This window comes from Somniosus microcephalus, chromosome 4, assembly GCF_052327205.1.
Source record: "Somniosus microcephalus isolate GS21.2 chromosome 4, FLI_Smic_1.0, whole genome shotgun sequence".
In the NCBI taxonomy this organism is placed as follows: Eukaryota; Metazoa; Chordata; class Chondrichthyes; order Squaliformes; family Somniosidae; genus Somniosus; species Somniosus microcephalus.
This window is the reverse complement of record NC_140990.1, coordinates 154,603,569-154,628,652: the sequence shown is the minus strand read 5'-3', so window position 1 is coordinate 154,628,652 and position 25,084 is coordinate 154,603,569. Positions and strand designations below refer to the sequence as shown.

Sequence of the window (25,084 nt, the reverse complement as noted above, 5' to 3'; positions counted from 1 at the left end):
GATGGTTTCCTGGACCAATATGTCGAGGAACCAACCAGAGATCAGGCCATCTTAGACTGGGTATTATGCAACGAGAAAGGATTAATTAGCAATCTTGTTGTACGAGGCCCCTTGGGTCAGAGCGATCATAATATGATCGAATTCTTCATTAAGATGGAGAGTGAAATAGTTGACTCAGAGACAAGGGTCCTCAATTTAAATAAAGGAAACTACGATGGTCTGAGGAGCGAGTTGGGTAGGATTGAGTGGGGAATGGCGCTCAAAGGGTTGACGGTGGATAGGCAATGGCAAACATTCAAAGACCAAATGGATGAGCTACTGAATTTGTTCATCCCAGTTTGGCGTAAAAATAAAACAAAAAAGGTGACTCAACCGTGGCTAACAAGGGAAATTAGGGATAGCATAACATCCAAGGAGAGGACATATAAATTGGCTAGAAAAAGCAATAATCCTGAGGATTGGGAGCAGTTTAGGAGTCAACAAAGGAGGACAAAGGGATTAATTAAGAAAGGGAAAATAGAATATGAGAGTAAGCTAGCAGGGAACATAAAAACTGACTGTAAAAGCTTTTATAAATACGTGAAGAGAAAAAGATTAGTGAAGTCAAGCGTAGGTCCCTTACAGTCAGAATCAGGGGAATTTATAATGGGAAACAAGGAAAAGGCAGACCAACTAAATGCATACTTTGGTTCTGTCTTCACAAAGGAGGACACAAATAACCTCCCAGAGATGCCGGGGAACATAGGGTCGGATGAAAGCGAGGAACTGAAAGAAATCAGTATTTGTAGGAAAATGGTGTTAGGAAAATTGATGGGACTGAAGGCCGATAAATCCCCAGGGCCTGATGGTCTACATCCCAGGGTACTTAAGGAAGTGGCCCTAGAAATAGTAGATGCATTACTGATCATCTTCCAGAACTCGATAGACTCTGGAACGGTACCCATGGATTGGAGGGTAGCTAATGTTACCCCACTATTCAAAAAAGGTGGTAGAGAAAAAGCAGGGAATTATAGACCGGTAAGCCTGACATCGGTAGTGGGGAAAATGCTAGAGTCCATTATAAAAGGTGTAATAGCAGAGCACTTGGAAAGCAGTGACAGGATCGGACAAAGTCAACATGGATTTACAAAAGGTAAATCATGCTTGACTAATCTACTGGAATTTTTTGAGGATGTAACTGGTAAAATAGATAAGGGAGAACCAGTGGATGTGGTGTATTTGGACTTTCAGAAGGCTTTCGATAAGGTCCCACACAAGAGATTAGCGTGCAAAATTAAGGCATATGGGATTGGGGGCAAGGTATTGACTTGGATAGAGAACTGGTTGGCGGACAGAAAGCAAAGAGTTGGAATAAACGGGTCGTTTTCCGAGTGGCAGGCAGTGACTAGTGGGGTACCGCAAGGATCGGTCCTAGGACCCCAGCTGTTCACAATATATATTAATGATCTGGACGAGGGAATTGGATGTAATATCTCCAAATTTGCAGACGACACAAAGCTGGGCGGGAGGGTAAGCTGCGAGGAGGATGTCGGGAAACTCCAGTACGATTTGGACAGGTTGGGTGATTGGGCAGAAACATGGCAAATGCACTATAATGTGGATAAATGTGAGGTTATCCACTTTGGTGGCAAAAACAGGAAGGCAGATTATTTGAATGGCAATAGATTGGGAGAAGGGGAAGTGCAAAGAGACCTGGGGGTCCTTGTGCACCAGTCGCTGAAGGTAAGCATGCAGGTGCAGCAGGCGGTTAAGAAGGCAAATGGTATGTTGGCCTTCGTAGCAAGAGGGTTCGAGTACAGGAACAAGGATGTCTTGCTACAGTTGTACAGGGCCTTGGTGAGACCGCACCTTGAGTATTGTGTGCAGTTTTGGTCACCTTACCTGAGGAAGGACGTTCTTGCCATGGAGGGAGTGCAGCGAAGATTCACCAGGCTGATACCTGGGATGGCAGGAATGACGTATGAGGAGAGATTGTGTCGATTGGGCTTATACTCACTGGAGTTTAGAAGATTGAGAGGGGATCTCATCGAAACCTATAAAATTCTGTCAGGTCTGGACAGACTAGATGCAGGAAGGATGTTTCTGATGGCCGGGGAGTCCAGAACCAGGGGTCATAGTCTAAGGATAAGGGGTAAGCCATTTAGGACTGAAATGAGGAGGAATTTCTTCACCCAGAGAGTGGTGAACCTGTGGAATTCTCTGCCACAGAGGGCGGTGGAGGCCAGTTCATTAAATATGTTCAAGAAAGAGTTGGATATATTTCTTGAGGCTAAAGGGATCAAGGGATATGGGGAAAAGGAAGGGACAGGGTACTGAATTTGGATGATCAGCCATGATCACATTGAATGGCGGAGCAGGCTCGAAGGGCCGAATGGCCTACTCCTGCTCCTATGTTTCTATGTCTCACTTATAAAGTGGGCAAGAAACTAAACAAATCATATAAATATGCCAAAAGAACACCTAATCTTTTTTAGGGGTATAAATCTTAGGGAAGAGACCTAAATGGACCTTCTTTCTTAACTAAGAAAAGGTGTCGTACCTAAGAAGGGGCGAAGGCCTTTACAAAGATTGGGCTTTCAAGGTCAGAACAGTCCATGATGAGAGCGTCAGAGCTTCTTGCAAATTCTTCTAACATCTCCCTTACCTCTTCTGATGATCTTCAATCTATGCCCTCTAGTTACCAAGTCATCAACCAGTGGAAATAACTCCACATCAAAACCCTTAATGATGTTAAATGTACTAGCCAGGAGTAACAGTATGAGAGAGCAAGAAAATAGAGAAAACATTGACAAAATAGAAAAGCTCAGATCGACTAGAGTATAAGTCAATAAACAGCAGAAGCAATGTAGTGCAGGTATAGAATGGTTGTGACTCGACCCCATTCTCAAACCAAGCTCAGCTGGTCTTTACCATCTCATCCCAAAACAATCCAGGCAGATGACTTACCATAGATAGTCTGGGATACGAGACACATGCTCCTGGAAAGCAAGGGACTTGTGACCCTCCACATGCCAGCGAACTAACATGTTGATAGTTTTGGAAATCTAGAAGACAAATAGAATCACAGATAATACAGTGAAGGAAGGAGGTTCCCACTTAGTCACGTGACCCTGTCCACACTGACAGCATCACATGATTATGTCAGCCTCATCGACAGCAACAGCATGGTACACTCACAATAGACAGTCTCATTGCAACTTCTGAGAAGAGCTTTGCTTTCATACCATGTACACAGTGTGTAATGGAACACCCATGCTCCGCGATATCAGTGTAAAGTGAGGATACAATATTGTAACATTAACACTGGTAAGCAGTGATAATCACGTCTATCTTGGTGCAGTAACTCATTTCCCCACCCCACCCTCAAAAAAACTTCAAAACTGTAACTTTATCCTTCAGTTTACCTGTACGTTTTTGGGGATTTTTAAACTCATTTTCCTCGTACCACTCCTGTATGTGCGACTTGCTCCCTATGAATCAGAGTGGACCTTTCTATGCCTAATATCTGGAGGTGTAGCAAGTCTAGAAACCCTGGCCACTGATGTTAGCTTATTGGATACTGTACATCACTCGTTCTCATGTGATCCCCTAGACTGCAGAGAGCGGTAGAACAAACACCATCAGACCGGGGCTTCAGCTATAAACTGCAGCTGTTTATTATCCACAGACAAGCACTAGCAAAGATTGCAGTACTCTACAAAACGTTTAACTGCTCAGCTACAAAAAAATAAACAAACGCATCACTTCACAAGCTCTGTGGACTGGTGCCTGTGCAGTAACTCGTTCCTCGGGAATATATAGGGCCCAGAGCACGTGCAGCACTAGAACTAGTCAACTTAATGCAAGCATTTCCTTAACTTCCTTCAAATGCAAGATAACTGACCACTTACAAATTAACGATAGATTTCCGGACAAAGCCGGCAGTTTGTGATAACTAGTTTACTTTGCAATCAAAATGTAATTGTTTAGGAATAATGCCTCTGCAGTGACCAGACTGCAATGTGCATTCTTTGCAGTCTAAGGAAAGTAGGTGGTAACCAAAATTTAAATCACCAGTCACATCTTCTAAATAGATATTAAAAAAACAGACTTTATGATTTAAAGTGGGACCAAACTCCTTTTGTCACACATCTTCTGTATCTTGATGCATAGAATCATACAGAACAGATTGACATCGAAACATAGAATCATACAGCACAGAAGGAGGCCATTCAGCCCATCGTGTCTGTGCGGCTCTTTGTAAGAGCATTGCAGTTAGTCCCACGCCCCCGCTCTTTCCCCACAGCCCTGCAAATGTTTCCCCTTCAAGTATTTATCCAATTTCCTTTTGAAAGTTATTACTGAATCTGTTTCCACCACCCTTTCAGGCAGCGCATTCCAGATCACAACAACAACAACTTGTATTTATATAGCGCCTTTAATGTAGTAAAACGTCCCAAGGTGCTTCACAGGAGTATTTTAAGACAAAATATTTGACAACAGATTGGGAGAAGGGGAAGTGCAACGAGACCTGGATGTCCTTGTGCACCAGTCGCTGAAGGTAAGCATGCAGGTGCAGCAGGCGGTTAAGGCAGCAAATGGTATGTTGGCCTTCGTAGCGAGAGGGTTTGAGTACAGGAACAAGGATGTCTTGCTGCAGTTGTACATGGCCTTGGTGAGACCACATCTTGAGTATTGTGTACAGTTTTGGTCGCCTTATCTGAGGAAGGATGTTCTTGCCATGGAAGGAGTTCAGCGAAGATTCACCAGGCTGATACCTGGGATGGCAGGAATAACGTATGAGGAGAGATTGGGTCGATTGGGCTTGTACTCGGAGTTTAGAAGAATGAGAGGGGATCGCATTGAAACTTATAAAATTCTGACAGGACTGGACAGACTAGATGCAGGAAGGATGTTCCCAATGGTCGGGGAGTCCAGAACCAGGGGTCACAGTCTAAGGATAAGGGGTAGGCCATTTAGGACAGAAATGAGGAGGAATTTCTTCACCCAGAGAGTGGTGAACCTGTGGAATTCTCTACCACAGAAGGCAGTAGAGGCCAATTCATTAAATATATTCAAGAAGGAGTTGGATATATTTCTTAAGGCTAAAGGGATCAAGGGATATGGGGAGAAGGCAGGGACAGGGTACTGAATTTGGATGATCAGCCATGATCTCATTGAATGGCGGAGCAGGCTCGAGGGGCCGAATGGCCTACTCCTGCTCCTATCTTCTATGTTTCTGTTACACCGATCCACATAAGAATAAATTAGGGCAGATGACCAAAAACTTGGTCAAAGAGGTAGGTTTTAAGGAGCGTCTTAAAGCAGGAAAGAGGGGTAGCGAGGCGGAGAGGTTTAGGCAGGGAATTCCAGAGCTTAGGGCCGAGGCATCAGAAGGCACGGCCACCAATGGTTGAGCGATTATAATCAGAGATCCTCAAGAGGGCAGAATTAGAGGAGTGCAGATATCTCGGGGGGTTGTGGGGCTGAAGGAGATTACAGAGATAGGAACTCGCTACGTAATTTCTTTTTCATCATCTCCCCTTTGTTTCTTTTGCCAACTACCTTAAATCTGTGTCCTCTGGTTACCGACTCTTCTACCAGTGGAAACAGTTTTTCCTTATTTACACCATTAAAACCCTCCATGATTTTAAACACCTCTATCAAATCTCCCTTTAGCCTTCTCTGCTCCAAGGAGAACAACCCCAGCTTCTCTAGTTTCTTCACATAACTGAAGTTCCTCATCCCTGGTATCATTCTGGTAAATATCCCCCTGCACCCTCTCCAAGGCCTTGACATCCTTCCTAAAGTGTGGTGCCCAGAATTGGACACAATATTCCAACTGGGCCCAAAGCATAACTAAAGGTTCAGCACAACTTCCGTGTTGTTGTACTCTATGCCTCTATTTATAAAGCCAAGAATCCAGTATGCTTTTTTAACAGCTTTCTCAACTTATCCTGCCACCTTCAAAAACTCGTGTACAAACACCCCCAGGTTTCTGTTCCTGCACCCCCTTTAAAATTGTACCCTTTCGTTTATATTATGTGGCCGTGCCCTCTGTTGCCTCGGCCCTAAGCTCTACAATTCCCTGCCTAAACCTCTGCACCTCGCTACCCCTCTTTCCTCCTTTAAGACGCTCCTTAAAACCTACCTCTTTGACCAAGCTTTTGGTCACCTGCCCTAATTTCTCCTTATGTGGCTCGATGTCAAATATTTTGTCTTAAAATACTCCTGTGAAGTGTCTTGGGACGTTTTACTATGTTAAAGGCGCTATATAAATACAAGTTGTTGTTGTTGTTATATTGCCTCTCCTCATTCTTTCTAACAAAATGCATCATGTCACACTTCCCGGCATGAAATTTCGCCTGCCCATTTCACCAGTCTGTCTATGTCCTCCTGCAGTCTGTTACTATCTTCCTCACTGTTTACTGCATAATTTGTCCAAAGTCAAAAAAATCCTTGAACATTCTAACTTTTTCCTTCCGTTTACCTGCACTTTCAGCATTCTGCCACAACTAGTATAATGGCTTATATCTTATTCCATTCAATTTTGTCTCCTTCACAACCATACTTACTTGCCTAACATAGATAATAAACACTGCAAAAATAAATATTCAACATACATGAAGACTGCCCAACAGTGTTCACATTTATCCAAAGTAAACAGAAAGAGTTAGGAAGAGATCAATCTTGAACAATATGAAAACTAATGGCACCAGTACTACACCACCATCAAATCCTTGGAGATACACACGTACCGGCCCAATACTGATGCATTTTGTGAATCTGTCGTCAGCCACGATGTGGTCGTAGAGTTCTGCGACTGCCCGCTTCCTCAGGCTGGTGCTGTGGTGATCCTCGTACACATTCAGCAAAGCTGCAACAGCCCAAATTTAGCAACTCATCAGCTCAGGTGCAACACAATAAAAGGCAGTGGTACAGCAGAATGTTACATTTACATCTGGGTGTCAATCAAAACACTGTGGAACCTTCACTTATAAACAGGATATTCTACACCGGGGAGGGTGGGGGCAAGTGAAGGAACCTGGCAATGCTCTCCCATTAGATCTTAAAGCATGCCCAAGGCTCCTCCCACTTAGCTGTATATTTGGTCCCATTCACCTCTTTCCCACAGGAGGAGGCAGTAATTTGGACCAGATATGTACTGCCATCATTGGTAGGGAGACTCACTGAGAACTAATGAATCAAATTGTACAAAGTATTGTGTCACTTCTACCTATTCCTTCTTGTTTAACTTAACACAAGTTTATGGTGTGTGCTACACCTCTACAATGCAGTTACAGGGGCCCATATATAACCTCTATTGTTACTGGGCTATGTGAAGCCAGACAATGTTCAACACATGTAAAATACGACCATTCCACTCATTGCTAAAACAAAGATTACTGTTTTTGTAATTAAAGCTGAGTTTTGATGGACTTTTATTCATCAATAAAAGATATTTCAGCAGTGGGCAGCTTTGTACATTTTACCCTCAGTGATAACAGAAAGCAGAGTAAAGCCCCCTCTACATTACTCTGTTGTAGTGCCCCAATCTATGCCACCCATCGGGACTGCATTTGGACCAGGTCTTAGGGGAGGAAGAACAACATTTAGTACAAAGTGACACCCAGTTCTAACAGAGGTGCTACTTCTGACCGCTTCACCTTACATCAAGTAGTCAAATAACAATCATTCAACACTGCTTTGCAAACATTGAACACGGATGCTCACTCAGTGGGGGTAATTTTAACCCCTAAAAATAGGTGGGCTGGGGTCAGGTGAGATGTAAAAATCTTTAAAATCTCAAACCCGACCCCAACTCGCCCACTTCTGGGTTTAACAGAGGCGGCACAGGGGACAGGCAGCCGACCTGCTCCCAGGAAGCAGGGTTAAATATTATAATGAGGCTGGGAGCCTCACATTTAAACTGTCTTACAGGTTTAACCCTGGCTGGCTGGGTTTCCCAGGCCTCGGAAAACCTGGCAGCTCAAGGGAGGCGAGGACAGCTTCGGCGAAAAGTGTCTTTACAGCATTGCTTGTGGGCCAGGAAGAGCAAGAGAGCTTCCTCCCGGCCCACTAAGCTACCTTTCCTGCCATCAGGGATCTGCCCACCTGCACCCCCTCCCGAACCACTCGTCCACTAACACAGCAGAAAGTTCCTTACCTGCTCCTACAGCCCTCTTCAGAGTGGTCCCCGCCAGACAGGGAGCCAAGCCTCGTCAATTCGGTTGGCTTTCAGGCGGGGAAGCTGTTGGAAAAAAAGACACATGCTGTGGACTTAAAACTCCACAGCATGTGGGGAAACCCGGACTTCCAAGTTTCCCGATCTCCTCCCCCACCGCCTATGCAACCCACCCCTGTCAATATCGGGGCCAGTGTGTCTAAATTTTCAACATGTGAACAATAGCTGCCATACCCGAGTTTTGAATTTATGGACAGAACCAAATAAGTGACAAGAGGGCAATGTGACCCTGTGTCATCAGTCACCTCACACTGTTACAAGACGGGTAGTAGAACCAAACATCTGACAGTCTACAGGTAAAGATGATCTTAATTACATTGTTTTTAGTACTGCTTTACCAAGGAAGAAGATGCTGCCAAAGTCATAGTGAAAGAGGAGGTAGTTGAGATACTGGATGGGATAAAAATTGATAAAGAGGAGATACTAGAAAGACTGTCTGTACTTAAAGTAGGTAAGTCACCAGGTCCGGATGGGATGCTTCCTCGGATACTGAGAGAAGTAAAGGTGGAAATTGCGGAGGTACTGGCCATAACCTTCCAATCCTCCTCAGAAATGGGGATGGTGCCAGAGGGCTGGAGAATTGCAAATGTTACACCCTTGTTCAAAAAAGGGTGCAAGGATAAACCCAGCAACTACAGGCCAGTCAGTTTAACCTCGGTAGTGGGGAAGCTTTTAGAAACAATAATCAGGGACAAAGTTAACAGTCACTTGAACAAGTGTGGATTAAACATAAGAACATAAGAAGTAGGAGCAGGATTAGGCCATACAGCCCCTCGGGCCTGCTCCGCCATTCAATAGGATCATGGCTGATCCGAATCTAGACTCACGTCCACTTCCCTGCCCTCTCCCCGTAACCCCTAATTCCCTTATCTGCTAGGAAACTGTCTATCTCCGTTTTAAATTTATTTAATGTTGCAGCTTCCACAGCTCTCTGGGGTAGCAAATTCCATAGATTTACTACCCTCTGAGTGAAGAAGTTTCTCCTCCTCTCAGTTTTGAAAGGGCAGCCCCTTATTCTAAGATTATGCCCCCTAGTTCTAGTCTCCCCCATCAGTGGAAACATCCTCACCGCATCCACCCGATCAAGCCCCCTCACAATCTTATATGTTTCGATAAGATCGCCTCTCATTCTTCTGAACTCCAATGAGTAGAGTCCCAACCTACTCAACCTTTCCTCATACGTCAACCCCCTCATCTCCGGAATCAACCGAGTACGATTTGGACAGGTTGGGTGATTGGGCAGAAACGTGGCAAATGCACTATAATGTGGATAAATGTGAGGTTATCCACTTTGGTGGCAAAAACAGGAAGGCAGATTATTTGAATAGCAATAGATTGGGAGAAGGGGAAGTGCAAAGAGACCTGGGTGTTATTGTGCACCAGTCGCTGAAGGTAAGCATGCAGGTGCAGCAGGCGGTTAAGAAGGCAAATGGTATGTTGGCCTTCGTAGCAAGAGAGTTCGAGTACAAGAACAAGGATGTCTTGCTGCAGTTGTACAGGGCCTTGGTGAGACCGCACCTTGAGTATTGTGTGCAGTTTTGGTCACCTTACCTGAGGAAGGACGTTCTTGCCATGGAGGGAGTGCAGCGAAGATTCACCAGGAATGACGTACGAGGAGAGAGTGTGTCGATTGGGCTTATACTCACTGGAGTTTAGAAGATTGAGAGGGGATCTCATCGAAACCTATAAAATTCTGTCAGGTCTGGACAGACTAGATGCAGAAAGGATGTTTCTGATGGCCGGGGAGTCCAGAACCAGGGGTCATAGTCTAAGGATAAGGGGTAAGCCATTTAGGACTGAAATGAGGAGGTGGCATAGTGGTTAGCACTGTTGCCTCACAGCGCCAGGGACCCGGGTTCGAATCCAGCCTCGGGTGACTGTCTGTGTGGAGTTTGCACATTCTCCCCGTGTTTGCGTGGGTTTCCTCCGGGTGCTCCGGTTTCCTCCCACAGTCCAAAGATGTGCGGGTTAGGTTGATTGGCTATGATAAATTGACCCTTAGTGTTAGGGGGATTAAATACGTGGGGTTACGGGGATAGGGTGGGATATGTGTCGGTGCAGGCTCGATGGGCCGAAATGGCCTCTATCTGCACTGTGGTGATTCTGTGATTCTGTGATTCTGTGAATTTCTTCACCCAGAGAGTGGTGAACCTGTGGAATTCTCTGCCACAGAGGGCGGTGGAGGCCAGTTCATTAAATATATTCAAGAAAGAGTTGGATATATTTCTTGAGGCTAAAGGGATCAAGGGATATGGGGAGAAGGCAGGGACAGGGTACTGAATTTGGATGATCAGCCATGATCTCATTGAATGGCGGAGCAGGCTCGAAGGGCCGAATGGCCTACTCCTGCTCCTATGTTTCTATGTGAACCTTCTCTGAACCGCCTCAAGAGCAAGTATATCTTTTCTTAAATATGGAAACCAAAACTGCACGCAGTATTCCAGGTGTGGCCTCACCAATACCCTGTATAACTGAAGCAAGACTTCCCTGTTTTTATACTCCATCCCCCTTGCAATAAAAGCCAAGATTCCATTGGCCTTCCTGATCACCTGCTGCACCTGCATACTAACTTTTTGTGTTTCATGCACCAGGACCCCCCAGATCCCTTTGTACTGTAGCACTTTGCAGTTTCTCTCCATTTAGATAACTTGCTCTTTGATTTTTTCTGCCGAAGTACATAACCTCACACTTTCCAATATTATATTCCATCTGCCAAATCTCTGCCCACTCACTTAGCCTGTCTATGTCCTTTTGCAGGTTTTTTATGTCCTCCTCACTCACTGCTTTCCCTCCCATCTTTGTATCGTCGGCAAACTTGGATATGTTGCACTCGGTCCCTTCCTCCAAATCGTTAATATAGATTGTAAAGAGTTGGGGTCCCAGCACTGACCCCTGCGGAACACCACTAGTTACTGATTGCCAGCCCGAGAACAAACCATTTATCCCAACTCTTTGTTTTCTGTTAGATAGCCAATCTTCCACCCATGCCAGTATATTACCCCCAATCCCGTGATTTTTTATCTTGATCAGTAATCTTTTGTGTGGAACCTTGTCAAATGCCTTTTGGAAGTCCAAATACACTACATCCACTGGTTCCCCTTTATCCACCCTGTATGTTACGTCCTCAAAGAATTCGAGCAAATTTGTCAAACATGACTTCCCCTTCATAAAACCATGCTGACTCTGTCCTATTAAATTATGTTTATCCAAATGCTCTGTTACTGTTTCTTTAATAATGGACTCCAACATTTTGCCAACCACAGATGTTAGGCTAACTGGTCTATAGTTTCCAGCTTTTTGTCTACTTCCCTTCTTAAATAAGGGTGTTACATTAGCAGTTTTCCAATCTGCCGGGACCTTTCCTGAGTCCAGGGAGTTTTGGAAAATAATCACCAATGCATCCACAATCCCTACCACCACTTCTCTCAAGACCCTAGGATGTAGGCCATCAGGTCCAGGGGATTTATCCGCCTTAAGTCCCATTATTTTACCGAGTACCATCTCCTTAGTGATTTTAGTCGTGTTTAGCTCCTCCCCCCCCCCATTGCCCCCTGTTTGTCCAGTGTTGGGATATTTTTAGTGTCCTCTACTGTAAAGACTGATACAAAATATTTGTTCAGCGTCTTTGCCATCTCCATGTTCCCCACCACTAGTTTCCCGGTCTCATCCTCTAAGGGACCAACGTTCACTTTAGCCACCCTTTTTCTTTTTATATAGCTGTAGAAACTCTTGCTATCTGTTTTTATATTTTTTGCTAGTTTACTTTCATAATCTATCTTCCCTTTCTTAATTAATCTTTTAGTTATTGTTTGCTGGCTTTTAAATGCTTCCCAATCTTCTATCCTCCCATTAGATTTGGCTACTTTATATGCCCTTGTTTTCAGTCGGATACTATCCTTTATTACTTTACTAAGCCACGGATGGCTGTCTTTTCTTTTACTCCCCTTTTTCCTCAGTGGAATATATTTATCTTGAAAGATGTGAAATATCTCCTTGAATGTAGACCACTGCTCTTGTACCGTCTTACACTTTAATCTGTTTTCCCAGTCCACTTTAGTCAATTCTACTCTCATACCTTCATAGTCTCCTTTATTTAAGCTCAGTACGCTGGTTTGAGATCCAACTCTCACCCTCAAACTGAATTTGGAATTCAACCATATTATGGTCACTCATTCCAAGGGGATCCTTTACTAGGACATTTTTTATTAATCCTGTCTCATTACACAGGACCAGATCTAAGATTGCCTGCCCCCTGGTTGGTTCAGTTACATACTGCTCAAGGAACCCGTCCCTAATACACTCTATGAGCTCTTCCTCAAGGCTGCCATGCCCAATTTGATTAGTCCAGTCAATATGAAAGTTAAAATCTCCCATGATTATAGCTGTTCCCTTATTACAAGCCCCAACTATTTCCTGATTTATTCTCCGACCAAGAGTTGCAACTGTTAGGAGGCCTATAGACTACACCCACTAGTGACTTTTTCCCCTTATTATTCCTTATCTCCACCCAAACTGTTTCACTATCCTGATCCTTTGACCCAATATCATTTCTGACTATTGCAGTGATTCCATCCTTGATTAACATAGCAACCCCACAACCCCACCTCCCTTTCCTTCCTGTCTGTCCTTCCTAATTGTCAAATACCCTTCCTTGTATATTTAGTTCCCAGTCATGATCATCTTGCAGCCATGTTTCCGTAATGGCCACCAGATCATACCCATGTGTAGTTATTTGTACCGTCAACTCGTCTATTTTGTTACGAATGCTGCATGCATTCAGATAAAGAACTTTCAAATATGTTTTCTGACAATTTATTCCTGCTTTTGCCCCTTTTACTACTTTACCTTTATCATTATACATTCTGTCCCTTCCTGACACGCTCTGGTTTTTAATTCCCCCACTGCTACCTTGCTCTATTGCCTTCTCCGCTGTCATTTTTATTTTTCGCTCTCTTAAAACCTCCCCCCCACTAATTAGTTTAAAGCCCTCTCTACAGCCCTAGTTATTCGATTCGCCAGGATTCTAGTCCCAGCACTGGCCAAGTGAAGTCCGTCCCAACGGAACAGCTCTCTCCTGTCCCAGTACTGATGCCAGTGTCCCAAGAAGCAAAACCCATTTCTCCCACACCAGTCTTTGAGCCACGCATTTAACTCTCTAATTTTATTTACCCTAGCCAAATTTGCACGTGGCTCAGGTAGTAATCCAGAGATTATTACCCTTGTGGTTCTGCTTTTTAATTTGGCCCCTAGCTGCTCAAACTCCCTCAGCAGAACCTCTTTCCTTGTCCTATCTAGGTCGTTGGTACCAACATGGACCACGACAACTGGATCCTCCCCCTCCCACTCCAAGTTTCTCTCCAGCCCAGAGGCGATGTCCTTAACCCTGGCAACCCAGGCAACACAGCCTCCGGGACTCTCGCTCTTGGCTGCAAAAAACCCTATCTATCCCCCTAACGATACTATCCCCTACCACTACAACATTTCTTTTAACTCCCCCCACTTGAATGGCCCCCCACTCCACGGTGCTGTGGCCAGGTTGCTCATCCTCCCCGCAGTCCCCGTTCCCATCCTCACAGGGAGTAAGAGCCTCAAACCTGTTGGACAAGAGCAAGGGCTGCGGCTCCTCCAACACTACCTCCTGGATCCCCATACCTGCCTCACTTCTAGTCACACCATCCTGTCCCTGGCCACAGACTACATCTGAATTAATTAATCTAATTGGTGTGACTACCTCCTGAAACACAGAGTCCAGGTAACTCTCCCCCTCCCTGATGTGTCTCAGTGTTTGAAGCTCGGACTCCAGCTCTTCAATACGGAGCCGGAATTCCTCGAGCAGCCAGCACAGATTTGTTTAACAAACATGATTGAGTTTTTTGATAAGGCAACAGAGAGGGTTGGTGAGGGCAATGTGGTTGATGTGGTGTACATGGACTTCCAAAAGGCATTTGATAAAGTGCCACATAATGCACTTGCCAGCAAAGCTGAAGCCAATGGAATAAAATGGATAGTGGCAGCATTGATACAAAATTGGCTAAGTGACAGGAAACAGAGAGTAGTGGTGAACGGTTGTTTTTCAGACTGGAGGAAGGTATACAGTGGTGGTCCCCATGGGTCAGTACTAGACCACTGCTTTTCTTGATATGACTTGGGTGTACAGGGCACAATTTCAAAATTTGCAGATGACACAAAACTTGGAAGTATAGTGAACAGTGAGGTGGATAGTGATAGACTTCAAGAGGACATAGACAGGCTGGTAGAATGGGTGGACATGTGGCAGATGAAATTTAATGCAGAAAAGTGTGAAGTGATACATTTTGGTAGGAAGAAGAAGGAGGCAATATAAACTAAAAGGTATAATTCTAAAGGGGGTGCATGAACAGAGAGACCTCGTGTGTGTGTGTGTGTGTGTGTGAGAATAGTGAAAGGGGGAGAAAGGTCAACATTCCATTAACCTTTTTGACAAAAACTCTATTTGTGTGGATTGCTCAGTGGTTTAGTTGGAGACTCTTAAATCAGAATGGCGAGTTCCTATAACGTTTGATCAAGAATAACCACTTGGGCCTCACCTCACCTTGAATCAACAGCTTCAGAAGTGAAGGAGAGAAAGATCAGAAGGGAATTTATTTTTAGTAATGAACATCCCACTTTAAAAAAAAAGGAACTAACATGCCGATGTCCTCTAAAAATGACGAAACTCAAATAAATTGCACTCTGCAATAATAAAGGCATCCGCCATACCATATGCAACAGTGAGGAGCCTGCTGTGTGGTGTGTACAGGTCACAAACTGCCACGTTGTTTCGATGGGCAGGCCAGTCAATGGTACTGTAATCCTCAACATAGAGCTCCTGGAGAAAGACAAAGTTAGAATTCATATATAGTTAGACACTTTTGGCAGACAATGCAAACTCTACTGCTGAATGAGAAGTGGCATTATAACAGTTCTACACCTGTAAATTACAACCATGCCACGGATTGCTAAAAACACCAAAAAGAAACCTTAAACAGCAAGGCTTTCTCAATAACGGGGCATAGCTTCACCTGCAGGAGGCTGAGCTCCAAATTCAGATGCTTCTGTCCCTATTGCTGCCCCACCGCCCCCAGGTTTCAACAGGGTACTACACTACAACTGAAGCATCACTGCACTAACAATAAGTTGTAGTGTAAATCCAGAGACGGGCCACAACCAAATTCTGGCACAAGACTCTCTTCCTCCAAGGAATCTCCCTCTGCGTCACTCTGGAATCAGGATGGGCTCTGACTGCAGGGACTTGTTTGAGAATAGCAGGGAATTTCCAATAAGGATAACCAATTGCAGTGTGTTTCACCAGGGATGTAACAACCAAAAGCCAGGTGTCTGACACACAAGGAAATCCACTGCAAAATCCACACAAGTAGAGCTTCTGTTTGCCCAATACAAAGTAAAAAAAGACTTGCATTTCTATAGCACCTTTCACGGCCTCAGGATGTCCCAAAGCGCTTTACAGCCAATGAAGTACTTTTTGACGTGTAGTCACTGTTGTAATGTAGGAAACGCAACAGCCAATTTGTGCTCAGCAAGCTCCCACAAACAGCAATGTGATAATGACCAGATAATCTGTTTTTATTATGTTGATTGAGGGATAAATATTGGCCAGGACACCGGGGAGAACTCCCCTGCTTTTCTTCAAAATAGTGTCATTGGATCTTTCACGTCCACCCGAGAGAGCAGACGGGGCCTCGGTTTAACATCTCATTCGAAAGACGGCACCTCCGATAGTGCAGTGCTCCCTCAGCACTGCACTGGGAGTGTCAGCCTAGATTTTGTGCTCAAGTCCCTGGAGTGGGACTTGAGCCCATGACCTTCTGACTCAGAGGTGTGAATGCTACCCACTGAGACACAGCTGACACTGTACACTTATACTTACTCTCTTTAGGGGCACAACCCACTTATCCAAGTTCAGAAAACTTAGCGTAGGTGACAAGAAGCAAGATCTAGGAACCCTCAGGTGTGTGCTGGAGTTTAATCATTTAAAACCATCCAGCTTACCAGCACAGAGCACTGGTAAACTTTCCGCTTCCTGTCCACCTAGGACAACCCTACCAGTTACAGTTGCAGGATTATTTGGACAATCCCAGCCACCGGTGGCAGATCGATCACTAACAAGTCAAGCTGGCTGGTTGATCATTAACAATGCCCTGGAGTACTTCATACCTGCCTGGCTCAGGAAGTGGATTATAGCAACTGCCACTGAAGGATGACTCAGTTCCAATTTTCCATCAGCTTAGAGCCAATTCAACCTAAAAGAGGCTCCTTATACTCTCTTCCCCCCCCCACCTCCCCAGCCCAAGAGGATGGTCACTAGTTTGTCACGTGTGCAGGCGGATTACCTTTTAAGGAATGCTTTAGCATTTCAGCATCAAAATGCAACATGAGAATATTATTTCAGCTCATCCCGCCAATACATGTATTAAATGGTGTCATTTAGTGATGATTCTTTCACTAATTCTAGTTTATTATTTGCACTATACAGAAAATCAGCTTGGATGGAATAGAAAAGGTGGTGTGTATCCCAAAAAGCTGTTTTTACACTGTAGGGCTTCAGATGCTGATGGCACATTGATGGAAACAACAACTTGTATTTATATACCGCCTTTATTGTAGAAAAATGGCCCAAGGTACTTCAGAGGCAAAAGTAAAAAATTGTCACTGGGGTAAATGGAGAAAATATTAGATGGGGTGACCAAAAGCTTGTTAAAAGGGGTTAGTTTCGAGGAGAGTCTTACAAAGGGAGGAGAGGGAGATGGAGAGGTTTAGGGAGGAAATTCCAGAGCATGGATCCTAGGCAGCTGAAGGCACGGCCTCCAATTGTGGGGAATGCAGAAGAGGACAGAGTCAGAGGGAGGGAGACTTTGGGGGAGAGGTGGTTGTAGCATTGGAGGAGGTTACAGACATACAGAGGGGGCGAGGAAATGGAAGGATTTAAACATAAGGATGAGAATTTTAAATTGTAGGCACTGGAGAACCAGGAGCCAATGTAGGTCAACAAGGACAGAGGGTGATGAGACTTGGTATGGGGTAGGTTGCAGGCAGCAGAGTTTTGGATGAGCTAAAGTTTGGAGAGAGTGGAAGAAGAGAGGATGGTCAGGAAAACATTGGAATAGTCGAGGCTGCAGGTAAAAAAGGCATCGATGAGGACTCCAGTGGCAGATAGGCTGAGGTAGGGTCGAGGTAGGTGATATTATGGCAGTGGTAGTAAGTGGTCTTTGTGATGGAGAGGATATGGAGTAAGAAGCTCAGTTTGAGATCGATTAGGACCTCGAGGCTGTCAATATTCTAGCTCAGCCTGAGACAGTAGCTAGGGAAGGAGAGAGAGACAGTTGTGAGGTTACAGAATTTGTAGTAAGCACCAAGAAAGATGGCTTTGTTCTTCCCAACATGTAGCTGGAGGAAAATGCAGCTCATCCAAGATTGGAAATCATAAGCAAATAGTGACTTTCCTCTGATGCGGAAGGAACGAAACATCACCACCTTCTTTTATGCTGAAATCAACTAAAAAGACTTGCATTTCTGTAGCACTTTTCACGACTTCAGGACGTTCCAAAGCGCTTTACAGCCAATGACATAGTTTTGAAGTGTAGTCACTGTTGTAATGTGACTATTCTCCATGGACAAGGCACCTTGGGGAGAGGTAGAAGAAACATAGAAAAATAGGAGCAGGAGTAGGCCATTCGGCCCTTCGAGCCTGCTCCGCCATTCAATATCATGGCTGATCCTCTATCTCAATACCATATTCCCGCTCTCTTCCCCATACCCCTTGATGCCTTTTGTGTCTAGAAATCTATCTATCTCCTTCTTAAATATATTCAGTGACTTGGCCTCCACAGCCTTCTGTGGTAGAGAATTCCACAGGTTCACCACCCTCAGTGAAGAAATTTCTCCTCATCTCAGTCCTAAATGTCCTATCCCGTATCCTGCGACTGTGACCCCTCGTTCTAGACCCCCTCAGCCAGGGGAAACATCCTCCCTGCATCCAGTCTGTCTAACCCTGTCAGAATTTTATACGTTTCAATGAGATCCCCTCTCATTCTTTTAAACCCTAGTGAATACAGGCCTAGTCGACCCAATCTCTCCTCATACAACAGTCCTGCCATCCCAGGAATCAGTCTGGTGAACCTTTGCTGCACCCACTCTATGGCAAGTATATCCTTCCTTAGGTAAGGAGACCAAAACTGCACACAGTACTCCGGGTGTGGTCTCACCAAGGCCCTGTACAACTGTAGTAAGACATCCTTGCTCCTGTACTCAAATCCTCTTGCAATGAAGGCCAACATACCATTTGCCTTCCTAACTGCTTGCTGCACCTGCATGTTTGCTTTCAGTGACTGGTGTACAAGAACACCCAGGTCCCACTGTACGTCAACATTTCCCAATCTATCACCATTTAAATAATACTCTGCCTTTCTGTTTTTCCTACCGAAGTGGATAACTTCACATTTATCCATGTTATACTGCATCTACAATGTATCTGCCCACTCACTCAACTTGTCTAAATCGCCTTGAAGCCTCTTTGCATCCTCCTCACAACCCCATCTAGTTTTGTGTCGTCAGCAAACTTGGAAATATTACATTTGGTTCCCTCATCCAAATCATTGATATATATTGTGAATAGCTGGGGCCCAAGCACTGATCCCTGCGGTACACCACTAGTCACCGCCTGCCACCCCGAAAAGGACCCATTTATTCCTACTCTCTGTTTCCTGTCTGTTGACCAATTTTCAATCCATGCCAGTATATTAACCCCAATCCCATGTGCTTTAATTTTGCACACTAACCTCTTATGTGGGACTTTATCAAAGGCCTTCTGAAAATCCAAATACACCACATTCACTGGTTTTCCCTTATCTATTCTACCAGTTACATCCTCAAAAAACTCCAGTAGATTTGTCAAACACTATTTCCCTTTCATAAGTCCATGTTGACTTTGTCTAATCCCGTTGATATTTTCTAAGTGTCCTGTTATCACATCCTTTACAATAGACTAGCATTTTCCCTACTACTGATGTTAGGCTAAACTGTTTTCTCTCTCCCTCCTTTTTTAAATAGTGGGGTTACATTTGCCACCCTCTAATCTGCCGGAACTGTTCCATAATCTATAGAATTTTGGAAGATGGCAACCAATGCATCCACTATTTCCATGACTACCTCTTAGTACTCTGGAATGCAGATTATCAGGCCCTGGGGATTTATCAGCTTTCAGTACCATTAATTTCTCCAGCACTTTTTTTTACATACTAATTTCCTTTAATTCCTCCTTCTCTCTAGACCGTTGGTTCCCTCGCATTTCTGGGAAGTTATTTGTGTCCTCTTCAGTGAAGACAGGATGAAAGTATTTGGTTAAGGTAGGTAGGTGTGGTCCCTTTGGGATCAAAGTGGCTCTGTGAGATGACATGTCTGGTGAAGAAAGTTTGGACCCAAGTATACCAAGTAATCCAACAACTGAGCCAGGCAGGTCTGCAATACTCCAGCCACTGCTGACTGTACAGTCAGCTTGGTCTGCTAGTGGAACCTGGAGGAGTAGACCTGCCACTCAAATTTTTCCCCCATTCAATGCCATATGCTCCTACAGGCCAAAGCCCCAATGGGTTTAATGTCTTAGCTGGATGAGCAGCAGGAAGTTTACTAGCACCTTGCTCTGTTAAGTTGCGTGGTTGTGGCTAGTTAAGCACCAGCAGTACCACTGCACATGCTTGGCAGGTCCCTAACCATCTGCTAACCTACACCTAGACTCTGGATTTAGATATGGTCTAGTACCCATACAGGGTGCTCTCCATAGTGGGCAAACAGAAACCCGACAGGGAGTGTTGACTTCTCAGTACAGTAAACTCTTTTGTATCCGGCACCTACGGGACCGGGATGGTGCTGGTTGATGAGAGGTAGGCAATTTTTAACACAAAAAAAATAAAAACCACGGACTACCTCGGCCACCACGGGAAACTTGGACTCGGAAAAATGAAAAATGGATGGATTCGGCAAGATTACCGGTTATCTATTTTGTCGGTTATTAAAGAATTTCGGATGATTAAGTGCTGTTTAAACAAGAGCTTACTGTACCTGGAATTGGAGACTCAAATATTGTAATGGGTTACCATGTACAGACAGGACTAACCATGAATTGCAATATGCTGCACATGCCTCACTGAAAGAAGAGCTTTTGCCTTGTGCAATATGCATCATTCAATCCACACCTCATTACAGCCTTGGTCCAAACATGGACAAAAGAGCTTGACATCAAGGCAGCATTTGACTGACTGACATCAAGGAGCCAGAGTAAAATTGAAGTCAATGGGAATCAGGAGGAAAACTCTCCACTGGCTGGAATCACACCTAGCACAAAGGAAGATGGTTGTGGTTGTTGGAGACCAATCATCTCAGCCCCAGGACATCGTTGATGGAGCTCCTCAGGGCAGTGTCCTAGGCCCAACCATCTTCAGCTGCTTCATCAATGAGCTTCCCTCCATCATAAGGTCAGAAGTGGGGATGTTCGCTGATGACTACACAGTGCTCAGCGCCATTCACAGCTCCTCAGATAATGAAGCAGTCCATGTCCGCATGCAGCAGGACCTGGACAACATTCAAGCTTGGGCTGCTAAGTGGCAAGTAACACTCGCGCCACAGAAATGCCAGGCAATGACTATCTCTAACAAGAGAAATTCTAACCACCGTCCCTTGACATTCAAAGGCATTACCATCGCTGAATCCTGCACCATCAACATCCTGGGGGGGTCACTACTGACCAGAAACTTAACTGGACCAGCCACAAATACTGTGGCAACAAGAGCAGGTCAGAGGCTGGGTATTCTGCGGTGAGTGACTCACCTCCTGACTCCCCAAAGCCTTTCCACCATCTACAAGGCACAAGTAAGGAGTGTGATGGAATACTATCCACTTGCCTGGATGAGTGCAGCTCCAACAACACTCAAGAAGCTCGACACCATCCAGGATAAAGCAGCTTGCTCAATTGGCACCCCATCCACCACCTTAAACATTCACTCCCTCCAGCACCGGCGCACCGTGGCTGCTGTGTGTACCATCTACAAAATGCACTGCAGCAACTCGCCAAGGCTTCTTCGGCAGCACCTCCCAAACCCGCGATCTCCACCACCTAGAAGGACAAGGGCAGCAGGTGCATGAGAACACCACCACCTCCAAGTTCCCCTCCAAGTCACACACCATCCTGACTTGGAAATATATTGCCGATCCTTCATCGTCGCTGGGTCAAAATCCTGGAACTCCCTACCTAACAGCACTGTGGGAGTACCTTCACCACACGGACTGCAGCGGTTCAAGAAGGCAGCTCACCACCACCTTCTCAAGGGCAACTAGGGATGGGCAATAAATGCTGGCCTTGCCAGCGATGCCCACATCCCAGGAATGAATAAAAGAAATTTGTCTTCCTCATTTTATGAATATATTTAATCTTTACATACCATTGGTTAGGCCACCATCCATGTCGACAAAACAGTGGGATAGTGCTCCTCCAATTTTATACTCTAAAGTCCTGAGACTTACTCCCATGCATTCTAAAAGCCTTACGAGACCTACCATGTTCAAAGTTTGAATCTGGGATACAGACCAAGCTGAACAATAAAACCCTCCTGTGCAAAAATATAAACTCAGCCCAAAATGTCAGCGATTCTAAGTGGCTGATTGGTACCTGGCGTAGGCTGCGAATGAGGTCGTCTTCCTGCGCGGTGAGCCGCATGGCATAGCAGTAACTCATGGGGAGGTAGACCTGCCGACAGTGACACCACAAGGTGGAGGGGTGAGCTGGTACCCATCGAGGGAAGAGCCTAACACAAAATTAAAATACAAGCAGGCTCAGCAACAAGTAAAGCATTGTAAACCTGCATGAAAAACTAACATTTATTTTCTGCCCCTTTGTTTGGTATCTCAGCACCACATATCACTCCGCAGCTAAGACAGCAGGCAAGGGGCAGGTATATTTACTGGTTGGTGCAAGGCCGTTAGCCAGGACTTACTTACCCACTACTTACGTACCCACTGATTGCTCTCTCACTGCACCCCCAAGAAAGATCGGAAACTTATATCATAAGGCTATGCCACCACATTTCTGGTTTCGGAAACCATGCCGGGCATATTGGAATAAACTGAAATCTCAAATAGCCAATCTCAATCCTTTGCATTCTTAAATATTGCCATTATTTTCCCTGTTATTGCTCATTCAGTGCTGATAATGCCCACCATTTCTTCTAATTAATCTGTACAGCATACACACAAATCGATTAGTGACCAGTCTGGAACCATCCCACGGCTTTACATACACAGCAGAAATAAAAAATGTCAGATGATTATTCTTCATCGTTTTCCCCTCAATTTTCTCCATTGCTGGTTTACAGATCTATATGCACCAGGCGACCTCTGGGGTCTTGCCAACATACCCATTTTTTGTGTGTGAAGCTAGCAGAGGAGCATTGGCAGGCTATTGAACTGTGGAGGTCTTCACAGCTGAGCCTGATCCTGTCCCTGCCCTCACCGGGTGTCCACACATGCTCATCTTTCAACAACAATCAACAAATCCTGATTAGGAGTGGGACGTGGGCTGGGATACTGGGTCCACTTGAATTACCCCAACTGCCGCCTGGTCAAGACCAGCAAACTCAGCACAGACTGGAAGCCAAACTTCAAACCTTCTGGTCTCCATGGCGGTCCTATTTTGTAACTATATTTGCCTACAAGGTCATGGAAGAATTTGAAGTGGAAAGAACTTAATCAAGTTAGTCAAACATTATTTTCCTTTAACAAATCCGTGCAGGCTGTCATTTATTAACCCATATAGTGCCTTTAAATGTAAAAGGCATGACCCAAGGTGCTTCAAAAATACACATAATGAAAACAAACAGAGCCAAGGAAGAGGCTTGGCCAAAGATTTAAAGCCCAGGGTCAAACAGGATGACAAGACTGAATGATCTGGTTCGGTCCAAGGGTGCAGCCAGAGAGGAGGATGGAGTCAAAGGCAAGGGAGTGAAGTTTGTGGCGGGGACTGAAGAGAATGGCTGTAGTCTTCCTGAGCTGAGCTGGATTGAGTTGTGGCTCAACTAAGACTTTATGTCAGACCATCAATCTGACAGCAGTGGTCAAAAGAAGTGGTGGAGATGTAGAGCTGGGTATCATCACTGTGCACGTGAAAGCTGACCAGATATCTGCAGAGGAGTAATGTGTACATATGGGGGTCGATTTTAACTCGGGTGCGGGCAATTGTCAGGTTCCCCGAATTTCGTGATTCCCACACAAATCTAAATGGATGTGTGAGATTGATGCAATTTTAACTCAATTGGCCAATTGATTTCCAACATGTGGGAAGCCTTTGCAAATGGGTTTTTCATGGCTGCAAGTCCCCTCTGATGATGTCATCATTGCTGCTGCATTTAAGGTCCACAGCAAGCCTTGCTTCCTCTGCAGGCTTCCAAGCTTTCCCCTTATGATGGCACAGGAGCCTGCAGGAACAATGGCCAGCGGGAGGGCAAGAGCTGCGCCTAAATTTGATGAGGCATCACTGCAGGCATTGTTGGATGGGGCTAGGGCCCACAGGGAGGTCCTGTTCCCTTCTTCAGGGAGGAAGAGGCCTCCCAGTCAGACCAAGGCTGTGTGGCTACAGGTGGCTGGGGAAGTCAACTCCTTGGGGCTCACACGGCGAACCTGGATACAGTGCAGGAAAAGATTCCATGACCTTCATCGCACTGGAAAAGTAAGTATGAAGTTTCCATCACCCCCAATCTGATCCCCATTGCCTTTCCTCACCAGCACTCAGCTTTAGCAATCTCTTCCTCCACATCCCACTTGACACTCACATCCATGCACCCTTAGCCATTCCCTCTCTCTCTATGCTCACATTCACCTAACTATTCAACCATGCAGCCCTCACACTCCCTCTCACTCTGATGCTTTGAACACAACTGACAACACACAAGGAGGGCCCTTGGTCTTGCAACCTCACTCCATCTTTGTCTCCTTCTAAGTATCTATGCTATGCAATCTCTGCACTCACTCCTTCATTCTCACTCAACCTCCACTTGTCTCCCTCATTGCAGGAGAAGAGAGCTCACAACAGGAGAGAGCGAGCTAGGACAGGAGGAGGGCCACCCTCATTGGCCCAGCTCACCCCCTGGGAGGAAGTCGTCCTGGAGATTGTCGGGGGTGACAGAGATGCGGAAGTTGGGGAAAGACAGACAGGTGCATCCCCGCAAGCTGGTGACAGAATAGTTTTCCATCTCTCTCATTGGCATTGCATGAGTCGCTGATAATGATTCTGAAGCTACATCATATGGACTTATGATCATCTGCAAAATGCAATGTGCATGTAACCTTGGCATCACATCTCTAACTTTTTCCTCGACTCCCCCACAGGACCATCGAGAGCCCCCCTCCCCACTGTGCAGGAGGGAGAGCCTGAGATTCCAGACTCCTCAGAGGAATCTGCAACCTCCGAGGGCGCAGCGTCAGCAGAAATAAGCGCACCCAGCACAGACACTCACCTCGGGAGGACCTTCGGGACATAGAGTAGTGTTGTCACCTGGTGTATCACAGCTCACAAGTGAGCATCAGCAGATTGTGGAGACAGGGACAGCAGTGGAGAGTCCTTGTCGGAGGACGCAGGACTCTGCCAGCTCGGCTCAGCTGCATGTCAACCCTCTGCCTCTGGGTCCATCCGTAAAATCAGAGGTGACGGAACTCCATGCAGATGCAGGAGTCTCCGGCAGGTTTTGTCTCCAGGGTCGCTGCGAGTGTGGAGCGAATGGAGGAGTCCATAGCGAACATGAGCAGAGCCTTTGTGGAGTCAGTGGCGCATGAACGCATCAA

General features: G+C 45.4%; 1 protein-coding gene across 3 annotated transcripts in view; it reads right to left on the bottom strand.

The window, feature by feature from the left end:
• Nucleotides 1-25,084, bottom strand: part of lss (lanosterol synthase (2,3-oxidosqualene-lanosterol cyclase)) — a 117,671-nt gene that overhangs the window by 53,928 nt on the left and 38,659 nt on the right. For all 3 annotated transcript variants that reach the window (XM_085985364.1, XM_085985362.1, XM_085985363.1), the window contains exons 7-10: nt 21,921-22,056; nt 14,963-15,071; nt 6,738-6,856; nt 2,947-3,044 (exon numbers count right to left, since the gene is read on the bottom strand). In XM_085985364.1, coding sequence (XP_085841490.1) covers nt 2,947-3,044; nt 6,738-6,856; nt 14,963-15,071; nt 21,921-22,056 — 462 coding nt within the window. The remainder of the gene's footprint in view (nt 1-2,946; nt 3,045-6,737; nt 6,857-14,962; nt 15,072-21,920; nt 22,057-25,084) is intronic.